This window comes from Pavona decussata, unplaced genomic scaffold, assembly GCF_977016875.1.
Source record: "Pavona decussata unplaced genomic scaffold, jaPavDecu1.1 SCAFFOLD_55, whole genome shotgun sequence".
Taxonomy (NCBI): domain Eukaryota; kingdom Metazoa; phylum Cnidaria; class Anthozoa; order Scleractinia; family Agariciidae; genus Pavona; species Pavona decussata.
This window is the reverse complement of record NW_028145477.1, coordinates 1,256,875-1,275,170: the sequence shown is the minus strand read 5'-3', so window position 1 is coordinate 1,275,170 and position 18,296 is coordinate 1,256,875. Positions and strand designations below refer to the sequence as shown.

General features: G+C 38.9%; 1 protein-coding gene across 1 annotated transcript in view; it reads left to right on the top strand.

Moving 5' to 3' along the window:
- The window catches only part of LOC146480173 (uromodulin-like), a 30,081-nt gene that overhangs the window by 6,533 nt on the left and 5,252 nt on the right, over positions 1-18,296 (top strand). The window contains exons 2-4 of the mRNA XM_085110043.1: positions 10,309-10,669; positions 11,484-11,633; positions 16,600-16,722. Coding sequence (XP_084966169.1) covers positions 10,351-10,669; positions 11,484-11,633; positions 16,600-16,722 — 592 coding nt within the window. The 5' untranslated portion in view covers positions 10,309-10,350. The remainder of the gene's footprint in view (positions 1-10,308; positions 10,670-11,483; positions 11,634-16,599; positions 16,723-18,296) is intronic.

Here is an 18,296-nt window from a genome sequence, read left to right as displayed (position 1 = left end):
ATCATTGCGGTTTCACGCCCAACAATTTTACGATATAACGATTCATGACATCCCATGGCTTCAGGAAGAATCAGTAGTGAGCCGGAAATCTGAATTTCTACCTAAAAGTTAGATTTCTGCACCGAGGTCTATGCTATTTTATTAAGGTTACCCGGCACCTTCAGAGGTGTCTTCAGATTAAATCAAATTAAAGCTTATAGAACTGGCTATCCAACCAAACCAAGAATTTTGAAATAAAATGAATTGCCGAATTTTTAGCGCTCTTTTCTCGAATAAATTTTTTTCACTTGGTGGAGCCACTTCAAAGAGCTAAAACTCAAAAGGAATTTGTTCGTTTGCCTTCAAATTTGGACAGTAGCTAGTTAAACATATAAACAACAAAAACGTGTCTGCGAATTTTTTCTTTCGAAATATTTTTTTCTCCGAGATCGATTTGTGTATGATTACTCCACACTTTTTCCATCCTATTTCGAAAATGCTCTACAACTTTTCACTGCGATTGAATATGACATAACGGAGACACGTTTTTTTTAGCGCTTTGGGTCCGGAAACTGAGGAGCAAATTAAATTAGCCAAAAACAAAATTCACTTTGACTTGTAGCTTTAAAAAGGTGATTCGGACGCTCGCATTTAGAAGTCGTGAAAAATTCGACAATTTATTTTATTTCAAAATGCTTGAAATGGTTTGATAGTCAGCTCTATAAGCTTTAATTTGATATAGGGGTTAAGATATCTACAGTTTAAACTGGACGCACTACATCGCTTAAACGCGAGACACCTCTGAAGGTATCGGGTAACCTTAATTACTATTTCTTCACTTTATCTAGATCGTCTTTCAAATGGCATACGTTTCAGGTGGCAAATAACGAATGCTAAGAGAAACAAAAGCCAACGATAAGCGATGTTTTAATGTCAAAACGTCGTTTATCGATCATCGCTAGTTTTGGCTTGTCTTTGCTTTAATAAATCGACAAACAAAAACGATTCAACTTAAAAGTACACAATTCTTGATGTGTACATTAGCATCGCAAAGAAATGGACAAGTCAAACATTTTTCTTCAGTGAAAATATTATTACTTGTAAGAGTATACTCACAGCGTTTTTTACTGCTGTTTTATAGCAAAACGCTAACAGCTCTTTCGCTCGCTGCAAATTGTGAGCAATTTGAAAAGTGTTTTGCTTAATATTTAGCCTATGATTTTCTTTTTCATTTTTCTTTTGTCGATCTTTTACCTTTTTTCCAGATTGTCTGCATGAGGGTGCTGGATTCTCGGCTTTCAGTTATTTAAATTTGGGCCATTTCTCAGCTATCAGATAATTAACGTGTTTTTGTGGTTTTGTATGGTATCAACTGTGCCCCCCCCCCCCCCCCCCAATTAGCCGAAGCGTGTCGAGTGTCAAACAAAGATTTCCGAAGAATTTGCGAGTGATTCAAATCTCTCTCGAGACTTCATGACCTCACGACTTCTATAAACAACCATTGTTAGCAGCTTGTTGTCCAGGCACTAACTGATACAGTTTAGTGGCAAGTTAATTGCTAGTAAAATTCCCACTCTACTTAGGTAATGACTAGCCATCTCAGCAGACAGTTTTAGTAACGCTTGTCACCCGTCAGGTAACAGTTAAAATTTTTGCCAATTCTCAGCTATCACATAACTCCATGTAGGCGCTCTTTCCAAGACGATTTCATATCAGTACTCACCATTTAAAACGCAGCTTGTTTATCCCTTACATGCAGGCATATGGTAAAATATGGACTGGAGTGGAGTGGACTGGATTTGTAAAACATGGACTGGATTAGTAAAAGGTGGATTAGTAAAAGGTGGATTGGTAAAAGGTGGATTAGTAAAAGGTGGATTGGTAAAAGGTGGATTAGTAAAAGGTGGATTAGTAAAAGGTGGATTATTAAAAGGTGGATTGGTAAAAGGTGGATTAGTAAAAGGTGGATTGGTAAAAGGTGGATTGGTAAAACAATAAATGAAACAATAAACTTTATTTTGTTTGCAGATCCTTTTCGTTCCCTTTTTATCTTGATTATCCATACAGTGATCCGATCAAACAATGTCAATGGTATACATTCCAAATAATTCATTCTCTACTTTTACTATTAATTCACTTCAACATTAACTGTAACGAAATCATAATAAGCAATAATTCCCCAGTTTTCTTTATATTGTATCAGAACGTAAATGTAATATTTCCGCATTAGTTCAACGACAACAACAACAACAAAAAAAGAAACGTTGTTTTAACACTGTTGAATCAACAAAAGTTTTACAATAATGTCCAAACGTTCGGCCTAGTAACGAAACAACAGAACTGAGACTGGGAGATGTTGTTTATTTATTACCATTTTATAACATTTGAATTTATCAGCTTTTTTCATGAAATGGTTTTGAATTTATTTTTTGATGGCGTGACAGTGAAAACCACTGATACATGCATCCATAAATAGTACGGCTGGAATGAATGTTTTGACCTTTGACCAATTTAATTTGGCATAATTTCAATTTTGGCGCGAAAGCTTCACGGCGCGCTCGTGATCGAGATGGCGGCTTTCAAGCTTCCATCTCTTTCTATTAAAAAGCGAAGACGGCAGTTTTCTTTGCCAGAGTTTAGATGGAATACAGTATGCATAAAGGAAGAGATAGGGAGTGGCACATTTGGATCTGTTTATTTGGCGAAATGCACCGACGAGGAGCATTGTGTTGTCATCAAGAAACTCAAAGGGGAAGCGGCAGATGCTAAACGACGTTTCGAAAAAGAAGCTGCTATATTGCATAGCGTGAAAGGCCACCGAAACATCTCCTGTTTTTTAAAGTTTTGCCAGGAGCCCCACGCAATCATGATGGAGCATTCGTGCTTCGACTTCGGTCCCCTTGGCGTTGAGAAAAAAGTGTCCACGCGTCGTCCGACCTCGTGCCATTTCTTCTTCCAGAGCACAAGGCTATGGCTTTCACCAGACTTGGCGTTTCTATTTAGTTTTTTTTTTCTAAATTAAACATCCCGACACGGTAACTATTAGTAGTATAGGTAACTATTGCTGAAAAAAAAAAGATGTTTCAACAAAAATCGCGAAATTTTGCATGTAGGTACTGTCTTTTTTCATTCTTTAGCTGAAGAGTGTAACGGGTTTGTTTTATTTAATTTTCAATTATGTGTAGAAAAATAAGGGCAGCGTCACAAACATAACTATTAGTCGCACTAGAACGATTAGTATATCAAACAAATTCTACACTTGAGAAAATTAGGTTTGGCGAAGTAACCGGCGTCACGTTTACATTTCCTATGACATCATTACATTGAGTAAGCAGTTTGGTGTAAATTTTAGCGTCTCCGTCATAGAATAAGAAAAAACATAGGCGAGGTTTAGTCTGACGGAAACTAACGCGCGCGGTTTATTAGATTGGATCATAGTCGTTATCGAGATATATATGTAAATATTAAGCAAGTAATGAACAACGTTTGTTAAAAGCGTTTCTATCACAGGTTTTTTTTTTGCGCCTGCAAGAGGTTACGATTACGATCTTAAAAAAAATTGATGCAAAAAAAATCGCGCTAACTTTAGTTCACAGCTACTAAGCTGAAGAGTATAACGGTTTTTTAGATCACCTGTCGAATCAGGGGAGCATCATCTTGTATTAGGTTTAGCGAGGTGACCAGCGTCATATTTACATTTATTGTTGCTGTTGTTTCGTTACTAGGCCGAACGTTTGGACATTATTGTAAAACTTTTGTTGATTCAACAGTGTTAAAACAGCGTTTCGTTTTTTGTTGTTGTTGTTGTCGTTGAACTAATGCGGAAATATTACATTTACGTTCTGATACAATATAAAGAAAACTAGGGAATTATTGCTTATTATGATTTCGTTGCAGTTAATGTTGAAGTGAATTAATAGTAAAAGTAAAGAATGAATTATTTGGAATGTATACCATTGACATTGTTTGATCAGATCACTGTATGGATAATCAAGATAAAAAGAGAACGAAAAGGATCTGCAAACAAAATAAAGTTTATTGTTTCATTTATTGTTTTACCAATCCACCTTTTACCAATCCACCTTTTATTAATCCACCTTTTACCAATCCACCTTTTACTAATCCACCTTTTACTAATCCACCTTTTACCAATCCACCTTTTACTAATCCACCTTTTACTAATCCACCTTTTACCAATCCACCTTTTACTAATCCACCTTTTACTAATCCAGTCCATGTTTTACAAATCCAGTCCACTCCACTCCAGTCCATGTTTTACCATATGCCTTACATGCAAGCTTGAGGCTTGCGGCATGTAGCTTCCCCTCAACTTTACAATAAAGAATATAAAATGCCAATACCAAAAATTGCATCTAAGTCTAGCACAGAAAGATTTAATTTTGCGCACAATCACTGGCATATTAGTGAATGATCGCCTCACTAAATCACACCTGTTGGGACACACGAGAGTTAACGGCCAGGCCCCAGTTGTTCGAAGAACGCGTAACTTGATCCAGTAGATAAATCACTATTCAGTGGATAAAATGTATTGGCTGGAGCACATTTTATCGACTGGATTTCTTATCATAGTTTTTATTCACAAAAATTAGTTTTCATTTATATGCAAACATGCCAAACTGTTTTTCATATGAAAAGCTTTCCAGGTAGCCTCACTTTCCTAATTAGGTTCAAAGCAACTCAGTCTTCTCGCATTTCGATTCGCGCTTTTACCACGGCGACTCTTCAGAATTTCTGGATTTGGTGAGTGTTCTTCCTATTAATTTACTGTTTTTTCTTTTACCGGAAGTCTTGGTTCAATCCTTTCCCCGGAGTATCAGGAAGCTTCATACATCGAAAATAGTGACAAACGCACTGAAACCGGCCAAACTCTGCATTATATATGCATTCATGAAGAATTCTGTGATTTTCAGAGGTTATAGAATTTTCACAACCATTAAAGTACAAAAAAGAAAAAGAGATTATTTGTGTACAATTCCGTAGCAGTGGCTTACTTTCATCAGCGCAGAAAAAGGAACTTAAAGGAGGATGCCTCCTGTACGAAAGACTTTCTCGGAACATCCCGAGATGCGCAGAAATTATGCACAGTATGAAATGGAGGCAACACGCTTAATAAAAGAAATACACTGTAAGGTTACGAACCATAGAGACTACAAATTGATCTATCCTCGGATGATCAAATCTAAGAAATTTTATAGAACTTCTTGAAACTGTGAAGAAAACTTAACTTTAGTAAGTGTGGGAAGCCCACGCAGTGAAGTAAGGGCTGGCGTTTCATTCGAACTATGCACAGTTTCGTAACTTTGATGCTTCGTTTTGACATGTTTGACAGCTTTTGTCTTGTTCAAATAATCAAATATTTTGAACCATTCTAACAACGATCGTGATTGGCTTATTTTAGCGTGCTTTATCAGAGTACAGATGCACGCTGACGCCACTTCTGTTCTCTTGAAAAATGAAGTTTGCTTTGAAGATGAGGGTGAATACGTGGGGATATAAAAGGATTCTTTATCATGTAACAAATAAAGAAGCCTCGACTGTGCTCTGTCCTGTTGTAAAGTACTTAGGAAGCGGCTAGAGCATTCAACAAGTGGGAAGAAAGACTCGACTACGCCTCGTGTTTTCCCTACACTTCTTTCGTAGATAAGAGCTTCACAATCGAGCCTTCTTTATTTATTGAATACTGGCACTTGGCGCAGAATTACAGTGTGTTTACAATTCATATGGAACAATGTACAGTTTCTGATTTGTTTGACGGCTTTCGTTTGAAAGCTTTAGCCTGTTCAACCAATCAAATGATTCGAACCATTCTAACAACGACTGTGATTGGCTTATTTTAGCGTGCTTTATCAGAGTACAGATGAACGCCGGAGGTCACTTCCGTTCGTTTAGAAAAGAAGCTTTGTTTTGAAAATGAGAATAAATGCGTGGGGAAATAAAACGATTCTTTATCATAAAACAAACAAACAAGCCTCGACTACGCTGTAATCTGTTGTGAAGCAATCCTTCTAATTTTGTTTCAGTTCCAAACATTAAGAACTGAGACAAAATTTGAAGGATTTGTATGGAGTCATCAGGGACGTAACAGCACTAACATCTCGCCCCCAAATGCTGATTTTTGGCAAGTAGGCATTTTTCATCGTGCTCTTTCCGAATATACTAACAAATCCCATAATTTCAAAAATTCAAATATGTGTGACGTCACACTTCAGGATTCTATTTTCATCAAACAATCAGAATGGAGAAGGTGACCGATTTTACCAGATGTTTTTTTTCCGACTGAGCTGGGTACGAAATTATATTCAAGACCAATTTTAGCGAGTGAAGAGCTAAGCTGAAATACAGGAGCGCTGGTAATTGATTAAACCTGATCGCAAGTTATAATTATCGTAGGGCCGATGTTTTAAAATGCCCGGAAACTAGTGCGTCGCTCAGGTAGGAGTTTTTTTTTTTTTTTAATCTCTCGTACAAACAAAAAACAGTCAGTATCATTAATGTTGGTATCAATCTAAATTACTGTTACTACGGAATGAACTTTAGTCTATTTCTTGGCTTATTGGAGTCTCATTGGAAATCTCAACCTTTTCGCGTGAATTCAGTCGGGGTTGAGTTGTGCAACCTGAGGCAAGCTGCCAATTCATTCAGCAAAGTCGAAGTATCTTTCAAATCCCTAAATGGCTTAGAGGATAAAAGTTGCCGCCAATTTCGAAAGTTTCAGGTTGTTTCCCATTTTTTTTATGTCGTCATGTTGTTGATTCTCTGCTACTAGGATCTTTTTATTTAGCGCCGTCAGTACACGTGGCAATTAGTACAGTTTATTTTGTTTTCGTCGTTAAAAAAACTGTATGGCTTTAGCTTGGAAAGTCTTAATTCGAAGTTTATATTAAGGAACTTTGCGAATCCTTGAACAAAGTAGAACGAAAGGCCTTTTCACTTGCGTAAAATCAAATTGTGGCAAGTGATATCATTGTGATTAAATATCTTAACTTCCACTGTGGTGTAAAGTTTACGTGCTCATAATATGGGCGTAAATTTAACCTGCTACGAACGGCTGGCGTAAACACAACTTAATACGATTACACAAGCGGACCACGCATCTTCTCCAATTTTGTTTACGCACGCGAAGGCACTTAAATTCCCGTCCGTGTGCACGTAAAATTTACACCTCAGGAGCAATCCACATTTTAGGGAAGGGTTCCAAATATCGGCTTCGACTTCGACTGATCCCGATCAATCGATTTTTTCCGTCAGTGCCGAGTGAAACGGAATCGTGATAAGACATAGGATGATATTTCGGCGTCGGGTACAGGTCATTGCGGTTTCACGCCACACAATTTTACTGTATAACAATTAATGACATTGCTTCAGGAAAAATCAGTAGCGAGCGGAAAATCTGAATTTCTACTGGAAAGTTAGATTTCTGCACTAAGGTCCAAGCTATTTTATTAATTACTTTTTTTTCACTTTATCTAGATCATCTTTCAAATAGCATACGTTTCAGGTGGCAAAAAAACTCATGTAAAGAGAAACAAAAACCAACTATAAGCGACGTTTTAATGTCAAAATGTCGCTTATCGATCATCGCTTGTTTTGGCTTGTCTTTGCTTTAGTAAATTGTAATTAACAAAAACGATTCAACTTAAAAGTACACAAGTCTTGATGTGTACATTAGCATCGCAAAGAAATGGACAAATCAATCATTTTTATTCCGTGAAAATATTATTAATTGTAAGAATATACTCACAGCGTTTTTCGCTGCTGTTTTATAGCAAAACGCTAACAGCTCCTTAGCTCACTGCAAATTGTGAGCAATTTGAAAAGTGTTTTGCTTAATATTTAACCTATGATTTCTTTTTCAGTTTTCTAATGAACATCACCTTGAATTTATGAGAATTTCTCTTGTTTTTCGTGGATCTTTTTCTGTTTTTCCGGTGTGTCTACATGTGGGTGCTGGATTCTCGGCTTTCAGTTATTTAAATTTAGGCCATTTCTCTGCTATCAGATAATTAACGTGTTTTTGTGGTTTTGTATGGTTCGCCCCTAAAACTCGATTAAATTGGGATGACAACTAACGCCTTTTTTTAGCAAATGCCACTCCATAAATGTTTGATACCGGAAAACTAATCCTTTCTGCTTTTGCCAGAAAGGCGGTCGTTTGAAGAGTGAAATATCCCATCCACAATTTTGGAAGTCCAGCACCTGCTCGGAGTTTCAGTATGGACCCTCCTGAATTAGTGTTTTCAGGAACCTCCATACCGACCTCTTAATAAAGACCCAAAGGACCGTTTGAGCCGAAAGTTGACTGAAAAGCTTCTGAACCTGAAGCGAGGTGGGCACCTGACATAGTCCGTATATAATAAGATTAGGCCCAAACATAAGCAACCACCTAGAATCTATGGCCTTCCTAAGATGCACAAGGTAAAATACACCACTAAGACCTATAGTTTCTTGTGTGAACACCTTTGCTTATGATCTGTCTTCCTACCTAGCCGATGTATTATCTCCCTTAACAGGGAAATCAGAGTATACAGTTAACAACTCAGCTCATTTCATGTCCACTATCAACGGTGAGAGGGCACTAGAGAGCGAGATCATGGTGTCTTTTGACGTAGAATCACTGTTCACAAACGTACCTATCGAAGGCGCCGTACAAGCCGCGTTACGGAAACTAGAGGCTGACCCGTGTCTTGCTAACCGCACGACTTTAACACCTGCACAGATTGCGGACCTCTTGGATTTCGTTCTAAGATCCACATACTTCCAGTATAATGGATTAATTTATGAGCAGCAAGAGGGAGCAGCCATGGGTAGCCCAGTATCCGCTGTCATAGCCAACCTCTACATGGAGAATTTACTACTCTGCGGTGCTACCATACGTCAAAGGGTTGTCAGAGGCTCTTCGCCGTTGCCTACAACAGCAAGGCATACGGACAGTTTTCAGATCTGACACAACACTTAGATCACACTTAGTGCGACCTAAGGACACTGTCGACCCAGGAAAACAAGACGGAGTAGTCTACAAGATTCCCTGTGAGTGTGGCAAGGTCTATATTGGAGAGACGGGAAGATCTAGGCATGAAAGGATTAAGGAACACGATAGAGAATACGGCTTGCTCGAACCCAATCCTCCGCCGTTTCAGAACAAAGCAATGCGACGGGCCACTATCCGCTCTGGGATGAGATTAAGTTTATTGACCGAGACCCACATTGCTACACCCGTAGGGTTAAAGAGGCTATTCACATTAGACTTCACCCTGACAACATCAATAGGGATAATGGAATTGCAATTCCGGAAGCGTGGATGCCCACAATCAAACAACACAGCAGCTGATCGGTACCAAGGCGGACGGCCGAGGGAACAATTTCTAGACTGAACGACGAGGATTGAAATCCTCCAATCAACAACAGCCTAAGAGAGGATCGAAACGCACCAATCAACACAAACCAAGGTGCTACCTATACTGTCACGCAATCAGTCGACACCATCCCCTGATGAAGACCAAAAGTATAGCGGTCGAAACGTCGCGATCCACATCTTTGTGACTCAATCGTTAGATAAACGATTAACTCATCTATGATAACTTTATTATTTACAAGAATAAAAACTACTAGATACAGTTTGATTTTATTAAATCCTGAGTGATTTCACAGTTTGCTGTCATAAAATTGTAAAATATCAACATCTTATATATAAAAGCTAATTGATATGTGTTTGGTTCAGATAATAATAATGTTTGTTTTATAATAATAATAATAATAATAATAATAATAATAATAGTAATAATAATAATAATAATAATATAATAATAATAATATTAATGATAATAATAATAATAATAATAATAATAATAATAATGGTAATGATTATGATAATGATTATTATTATTAGTTTGTTAAATATGGATGCAATCGTTGAATCAAGATAATATCAGTACCAGTATTTTTCATATTAAAATAATAAATAATTTAATCTTTATTTTGTAATTCGAACGCACATTGTATTTAAAACGCAAACACGATAAAAGCAGTTGTAAAGGGTTCTTTCCTAAAACTTTGAACAGCTACCTTTATTTAAAACGGAAAAGAGGGTTTGTTTCTAAATAAAGTGTGATGCGGGCTTGATGGGAAGTGAAACGAAGGAGAGAGCAAAACGCCGGCAACGTTCGCAACGTCAGCACTAAAATCTCTTTACGGTGATCACGCTCGTTTGAAGTGTTTGTTTTGCCAAACATTTGCTCGTTGCGATTCACCTACTGTCCGTTAGCAACTGGAGCTAGTTTTGGTCAATCTTTTAACATTTTATCATTTTAGGTTGCAAGTCTGGCTTGATGTGGCCTACTGCCTGTTTTTAACATGACAAGGAGGCCGCATTCTTACGTCACAGCAGCTTTGTTTCTGGTGTGTCACGTGCTCTCTCAAGTAGAAGCTCAGCAATGTAAAAGTGAATATTCCATATATGGCGCAAAGTTAAAGGGGCACGTCTTTGAAGAGAAAAAGACTGCCAATTTCTTGAACTGTGTAGAGCAGTGTAACTCGAACCTAAGATGTCAAAGCGTCAATTACGTCATCAGTCAATATGTGTGTGAGTTAAACAGGTGCACGAAGGAGGCCAGACCAGAAGACTTTGTTCCAGATACAGATCGAATTTACGTAACAAGGCTAAGTGGCAGAGGTATTATTGTTCTTAGATGTTTACTCCAAAATAAGGCTGGACACCTTGTGATGTTTACACAACGTAATTTTGGAAGAGATACCACTGACGTAGACAAGAACAGAAGCCCATTTGTTAGGCAGAGAACTGAGAAAAGTGCTTCATTTAGGTAGGGAACATCCATTTTAGGGGTAAGGCACTGATTTACACTATTTAGACTAAAGAAAACGGTTACTTGTCATCTGTTGTCATGGCTAATTTTCTGAATAAGTTAAAAATTACAATTTTCGTCAGCTGGCCCTCTTTGGTCTAATGGATATGGAAAGGAGATATGAAGCAAATGACCCGGGCTGAAGGTGTACACTAATTACACTTCTTTTACCGTAAAAATCATACGACTTCTGTTGTGTAAACAACATAAGGTGTCCAGGCTGGTTTTGAAGTATCCATTCTACGAGCTATTGTATACTAATACAGCGTGGTACAGCGTTCGTTCTTGTTAAGGAAACAAATTATTTCATTAAATGAAACTAAGACACAGGACATTTCGGTTAGAGTGAAAACTGAAAAAGATAACATTTAAATTGTTAGAATAAGAAAGCTTAAAAGGTGCCTTGAATGCCCACGCAGACCGCATCCAATTGACTCTCTATGTTAATTGAAGTAACGCAAACACAGGGCCACTCAGTCAGGGTGGAGGGGAGGGGGGGAGGGGAGGAAAATTAGCTCGACGAGATTTGACTGTCCATGGGTCTCTGAGGATGGGGTAACGTGCGAAACAGAGAACAAACGTGGCAACTGTAGCATGATAAAACCTGTCTTTGCTTTTCGTCAGTTCCTCTAGGTTCAATTTCAGAGGTACCTGCTACATCATGCTTAGAGATCAAGGCTGGTGAAGGAGATAATGTAGTCAGCGGTAACTACTGGCTCGATTCAGTCAAACCTGGCCAGAGTGTTTTGGCTCCTTGTAACATGCTAACGGGTGGTGAGTTATCCAGAAAATATCAAATTTGTTCTTTTAAGAAAAAATACCATGGCAAACAAACTTTTCATCATCATCACGAATAAATCAGCAATATCGACACGACATCGCCCTTTGTACCTACCTTGTATCGTTAATCTAACATCGGCAACTAATCAAACTATTGCTTCTTTGTTCTATGGGTCGATTTAGACAGTATTACTTTAATAAAACTACTTCATGTAACATCTCCCTTTTTTTCTAGAACGATAAAAGATAAGGAGCGAACAAGTAATAGAAATAAAATGTTAAATTAAAATCATACAAAGCCGACTTAACATGATAAATTAAAACCTTTTTTTAACTGTTTTCTAACAGTAACTCAACCAATGTTCAAAGTTCCACTTCTTAAAATGTTCATAGTTCGACATCTTGTTTCCTTCAGTGCTGTACATTCAACAAATGTTAAAACTTCAAAGTTCATTGTCTCTAGGTCACAAAATCATCAAATCTGGAAGGGCTTACACTGGTTCTGCCACTTCGAGTAACAACAGTCTGTTGTGGCTGCATAGTCAAAATATCTTCTACTGCAGTACACTTTGGCTGAGGACTTTCATGAGTTTGTCTCATTGTCGATGCCTGTTTCACAAGAAGATCTGCTTTGGCATCTGGTAATGACTTTATCTTGACGAACGAACTTGCGATTCCGTCTGTAGAAGTTTGCACTCTCTGTTTCAATAAGAAAGCAACGTGGTCCAACTTTTGCTACACACGAACCTTTCTCCCAAGATCCCTTAGGATTTACAGGCTGAAGCCTGACTGGCTCTCCTACTTGAAGCTCGGGCAATGGTTTTGTATGCTTGTCATATGCGGCGTTGGCCTGCGGTCTCTTCCTTTTGGTGTTGTCATGCACTCCATCTATAACCTCTGGCTTCAGTAATGTTTCAGTTGTTGGAATGGTGTCCTTGTCCTTCGAGACATCAATTTTTGGTCAGGTGTGTTACACCACTCGAGCAAGGACATCTGAAGGTTTTTGTTACTTCGTTTGCTAGATTCTTTGCAATTTTGACGGCCGACTCAGCTCTTCCATTGCTTTGGCTATGTAAAGGTGAACTGGTAGTGTGCTGAAATTCCCATTCATGAGAGAACTTGGCAAAATGTGAACTGGAATACTGTGGACCATTATCTGTAACCATGTCAGCAATGCCGTAAAGTGCAAAGTGGCGTTTGGGTGCATTTACCACTGATTCTGCGGTAGTATCTGACAGGAGATCAAGCTCAAAATAATCACTGTAGTAATGAACAGTCACTAAGTAGTTCTCATCACCGAGGGTAAAAAAGATCTTGTCCAACCTTTGACCAAGGAATTCCAGGAATTTTGTGGGTCATCAATGATTCTTTATGTTGTCTAGCTAAGAAGTGATTGCAAACTTCACAGCTCTGAACTTGATTTTTGATTTGGTCTAGCTGCCATGCTCGGCCAAAATAGCACATCACGCGCTCGATGTACACAAGCATCAGGCTCAAGGTGGCTGGAGTGAGCTCTTGCAATCATCTGAGGTCTCATAGAAGCAGGGACAATCACTTTCTTTCCTTTCTACAAGACTCCATCTTGAACTGTTAACTCTTTTTTGTGGTTCCAGTCTCGGGCATACAAACTGAAACTTCCTCTTTGGTAAGTGGCCAGCCTGTCATAATCATGTTCATGAGACTTTGCAATGCAGAATCTGCGATTGTGCACTGTTTGATTTGCTGACGATTCCCTTTTGATAAGCGCATGTAATCAGCTTGATTGATGTCAGTAATCTCTGGAAACAACAACTGCTCCTGTCTGTTCTGGAAGATCTGATACTCTGGGATGTTTTCGTGTTGGCTGTGATCAGCTTGGAGGTAAGTTCAACTTAGCATATCAGCAATATACATCTGTGATCCAGGAAGGTACTTAACATGAAGATTGTACTTCTATGATCGAAGGAGCGTTCGTTGCAGCCGTTTTGATGCGGAGTGTAGCGACTGCCGTTGATTCTCTTCCATGCAGGTACTGATTGAAACGGCTGCATGCGAAAACTGTCGCCAAGCACTCTTTTTCTATTTGTGCATATCGGCGCTGTACAGCTGACAATGACCTTGACGCAAATGCCACAGGCTGTCCGTTCTGAAAAAGCGTGGTTCCCATGCCAGCCTCTTATGCGTCGCATTGGATGGTGGTTTTTTTCTGGATACGTCATAGTATTTGAGCACTGGTGTCGAGCGGATCATATTCTTGATGGTTTGGAGGGCTTCTCGCTGATTTTCCCACAAAAGCATAGCATTCTTTTCGGTTAATTTGCTTAGTGGTTCGGACACTTCTGGAATTATTGGCATAAACCTGGAAAGATAGTTGACACATCCTAGAAGGCGTTGAACTGCTTTCTTGTCGTCTGGTGGAGGCATGCTTGCAATGGCCTCCACTTTCATAGGATCTGGCCTAAGTCCTTCAGATGTGAATGATTGGCTCATGTCGGTAACTTGGTCTAACCTCAACCTCAACTTCTCTTGTTTAACTTAAAATCCATGATGCGAGCACGGTCCAGCAAGTTCAGTAAACTGCTGTCATGATCCTTTAGGGCATCTTCAAAACACAGAATGCCGTTTGTAATTACTTCTACACCATTGAGACCTGCAAGTGCTTCATTCTGACGACGTTGATATTCTTCGGGTGCGCTGCTGATACCCTGTGGCATTCGTAAATACCGGTACCTTCCAAATGGGGTCCAGAATGTAGTAAGCAAGGAGCTTTCTTCGTCTATCTTTACAAAATAAAAACTATCCTTCGCATATCCAAGACAGTAAATACTTTAGCTATGGCTAGCTTTAGCAAAACTTTAGCGACTGTAGGCATTTGGTATTGTGGCCTCTTGTTAGCTCGATTTAAATCTCGAGGGTCTATGCATACTCTTAACTTTCCGGGTTTCGGCACCGCTACTAAGCTGTTATCAAGTCGGCCAGCTTGGTTTCGTAGATGATGCTCCCTCAATCTTTTCCTTAACCTTTGATTTGAGTGGTACTCGCACACGTCAGGGAGTATGCTGAACTGGTCTGATGTCTGGATCAGTCTCAATGTGATACTCCCCCGGAAGGCAACCCAGACCAATGAACACATCTTCAAAATCTCTCATAAGTTTCTCAAATGAGACTCAGAGGGGTTAGTAATTTTCACTATTTAATGAGTGAATGAACTGGTCTGATCCTAGAGATTTCCAGCCTTGCTTGATGCATCCCTTGGACCATCGACGATGGTCCAAGGGGCGCTTTCCAAGAGGTCAAAGGATGCCTTGCATTTTGAGTGACTGTTCAACCTAGCTGGGAAAGCGTAAGATCTCTATGGGTCAGCCACACGTCCATCGTCGAAAAGTGTTATCTTCCTACCAGGGGTGTCCAACTTGACTTCCCCACTCTACAATATATTTAGGAAGTCGGTATAAGACATAGCACTACATGTTACCCCTGATTCTAGTTGAGTTGTGATGATAGGGCTGTTCTCAGAGTGAAATGTGAGTGGTACCATGAAAGAGGATTTGCCCATGTTACTGCTTACGACTCCGACACGTTTAGTGGCAAAGATAGACTCATCAGAGTCAGATGCTGACTCACATACTGATTCACCACCTTCTGCATATCCTGGCGTTGTACTTGTGTGATGTACCTTGTTAGCTTGTGCACTAATGAGACACGATTCTTTTCCTGACACTTAATGGCAAAGTGTCCTTGTTTGCCAAGTCTTCCCAGAAGCTGGACATTTCGCTCTATCGTAAGAGTGATTGGTACCACAGAACTTGCATTCCTTTTCACTTCTTTTTCTTGTTTACTTTGCTTTGATTCATGTCCATGATTGCGACGACTTTGCTTCTTATTTCCAGGGTTTTGATTGTCTGTTGCATATACGGTATTTTGCGGATCACTCACGCCATCTTTTAATAAGCTACTCTTTGTGTTTTCTAGACAATTCACTTCCTCTCAGGGCCTCTATGCATCTTGTTAAACCGGGGACTGGGCGTTCCCGAAGAAGCCTGTAACTAGTACCTGAATCTCGGGTACCGATAACTAGTCTATCGCGAATTAAACTTTCACAGAGACCCTCAAATTCACAAGATTCTGCCAGCTGGCGCAATCGCACAACATACTGATCAATATTTTCATGTTCAGTTTGATTGACAAATCTAAACTTGACTATTTCAAACAACAAATGTTTTTGAGGCATAAAATGGTTGCCTAAAGCGGACAGAATCTTCTCAGGATCACCGTTTTCCTCAACGGTTAGAGTGGTTAGCCTGTTCATTACTTTCACACACTCCAAACCCATCACGCTGTATAGTGCAGTTGCCTGAACTTCCTTAGATTTCTTGTTTAACTCAGTGGTGGTAACGTAATATTGCCAGGCTTGTTGCAACAATTTCTAATTCGTTGAGACATCGTCCTTTACATTCATGGGCAGCGGTGGCGGTATTATAAAGACTGACATGATGAAAAGAGAAGCTTTGAACTCACAGTTCTGGTTTTTTCAAAAGCAGAAATCCAGTGTAGCGGCTGTTAAACGTCCACGTGTTCAGTGCGTAGAACGCTGCAATACTGCAACAGGGGACTAGCTTTTAATAGAGTCGCTCACCTTGCGGTCTTCTACTGTTAATTAATATATTTCCTCAATTTGTTCACTTCCTGACACCATGTTTATCGCTATGAAAGGTGGCAGTGCTCAAGGAGACGAGTAACACAAACGAAACTAAACGAAGCCATGCCGTTAATGCCTGCTCCTAAGGATTCTGGGAAAGCCCTAAAAGAACTGCTTTATGTAACTTAAAACTATTATTCAATACGCCTCACAGTCCACCCAAAGGTTAATAGACAGGATTTGAGAGAAGGGGTTCCGTTCTTACAAATCTACCTTCATAAGGCATTTGTTAAGGTAGGGTGGAAAGGTTTTTAAAAAGAGAATTTGGGTTATTTATTTCAGACGCAGACGAATGCAATGCTTCAGTCCCTGTGTGTGATGCCAACGCCAACTGTCAAAACACCGTGGGTTCATTCATTTGCACCTGTAAAACTGGTTTTACCGGAAATGGTTTCAATTGTTCCGGTAAGAAAAACATGGAAGAAACCGGTTGTTTTGGATTATTAATTATTGCTTATCTACGTTGTCCAACTGAAAGAAACAGTGTAACAGCAAAAATTAAAACGTATGTAGCTATGGGGCGCCGTTTGTAAATTTATTATTTAGACCAAATTCATGCTGTTTTTCCATTATTTTTCTCAAACTCATTAATAATTCATGCAGTCAAAAGCCAATAAATGACCTCCATTTCGGTCAGGTGGATGAATCTTGATACCCCAATGAAACACCAGATGAAACACCACCAGGTTTTCATCTGAGATCAAACATTTGCATTTTAATGAGATTAATTTCTTATTGTTTCATTTGAGAAGACATGTCAAAAACTCGGGCTTCGTGCTTTATCACGGGTTCCAAATACCTCGAAACAGATGAAAGCACTCGGCCTGCGGCCTCGTGCTTTCATCTGTTTCTCGGTATTTGGAACCCGTGATAAAGCACGAAGCCCGAGTTTTTGACATATTACATAAATAACTTGAAATGATGGAAAAATTATTTACAAATAAGGAATAAGTATTCGTCAAGTGATATCTAAATCATTAGTTCTTGGCAAACCTGATATGTATATAATATGAGTCCCAAAACAAATTATATGTAAATAATTCGCTTGACAACTTCCTTTATTTATAAATCAGGATGTTTCTCAAACATTTATTTACATATCATGAAGTTTGGCAAACCAGTTGTAAATCTACTCTATATAGATAATGAAGTTTACCAGGCGCGTAGATTCATTATTTATAAATAATAAGATTTCCTCTTGCCAAGTAAAAACTATTATTTATAGGTAATGAATGTCACCGAGAGTACAAATCCATTATTTACAAATAATGAAATTTCACCTCGCCAAGTGTAAATTTATTATTTGTAAATCACAAAGTTCTCGGTTGGATGGAAAACGTGGATTGCAGACTGCGGAGTGTGGAAAATGAGGAGTGTGTGGAAATTCATTAACTTTGACAGATTTATTCATTTCAAAACATTTTAACGCATTTATTCAAAATAAAAAATGCTTAGAAATGTTTTACTCTTGATAACTGGAACAAGCGGAAGTGTAAAACTAATACGTTTCTAGTCTGGATAGTTTACACGTCCTATCAAAGGGAAAAATTTCCCTGAGAGTTTCTAAACTTTCTTTGTAACTCTCAAAAGGGAAAAATTTCCCTGAGAGTTTCTACACTTTCTTTGTAACTCTCGACTACAACGGTAACCAAACGATAGTAGAGACCTTAAACGACGAGAACGGAGAGGAAAACGCTAGTTTTGATGCCCGTGACTTGACTACACGACACAAAATCACTTGTCTGAGAGAAAAAAGAAACGCTTCCGGTTTTCGACCGTGACTGGGATGTTAACGATCTAAAATTTCAGTTATTTTGTAGCACTGCTAACTAGCCCTAAATTGCTGTGTTAATGTTGTCGATGTCCGGATACCAGTATAACTGAACATGAAAACGAATGAAGGGTTCAAGCTACTGGAGCATTAGTGTATAGCCCAAACTATACGAACACTTACTGCCACCCAAGCTTCGCGCATATTC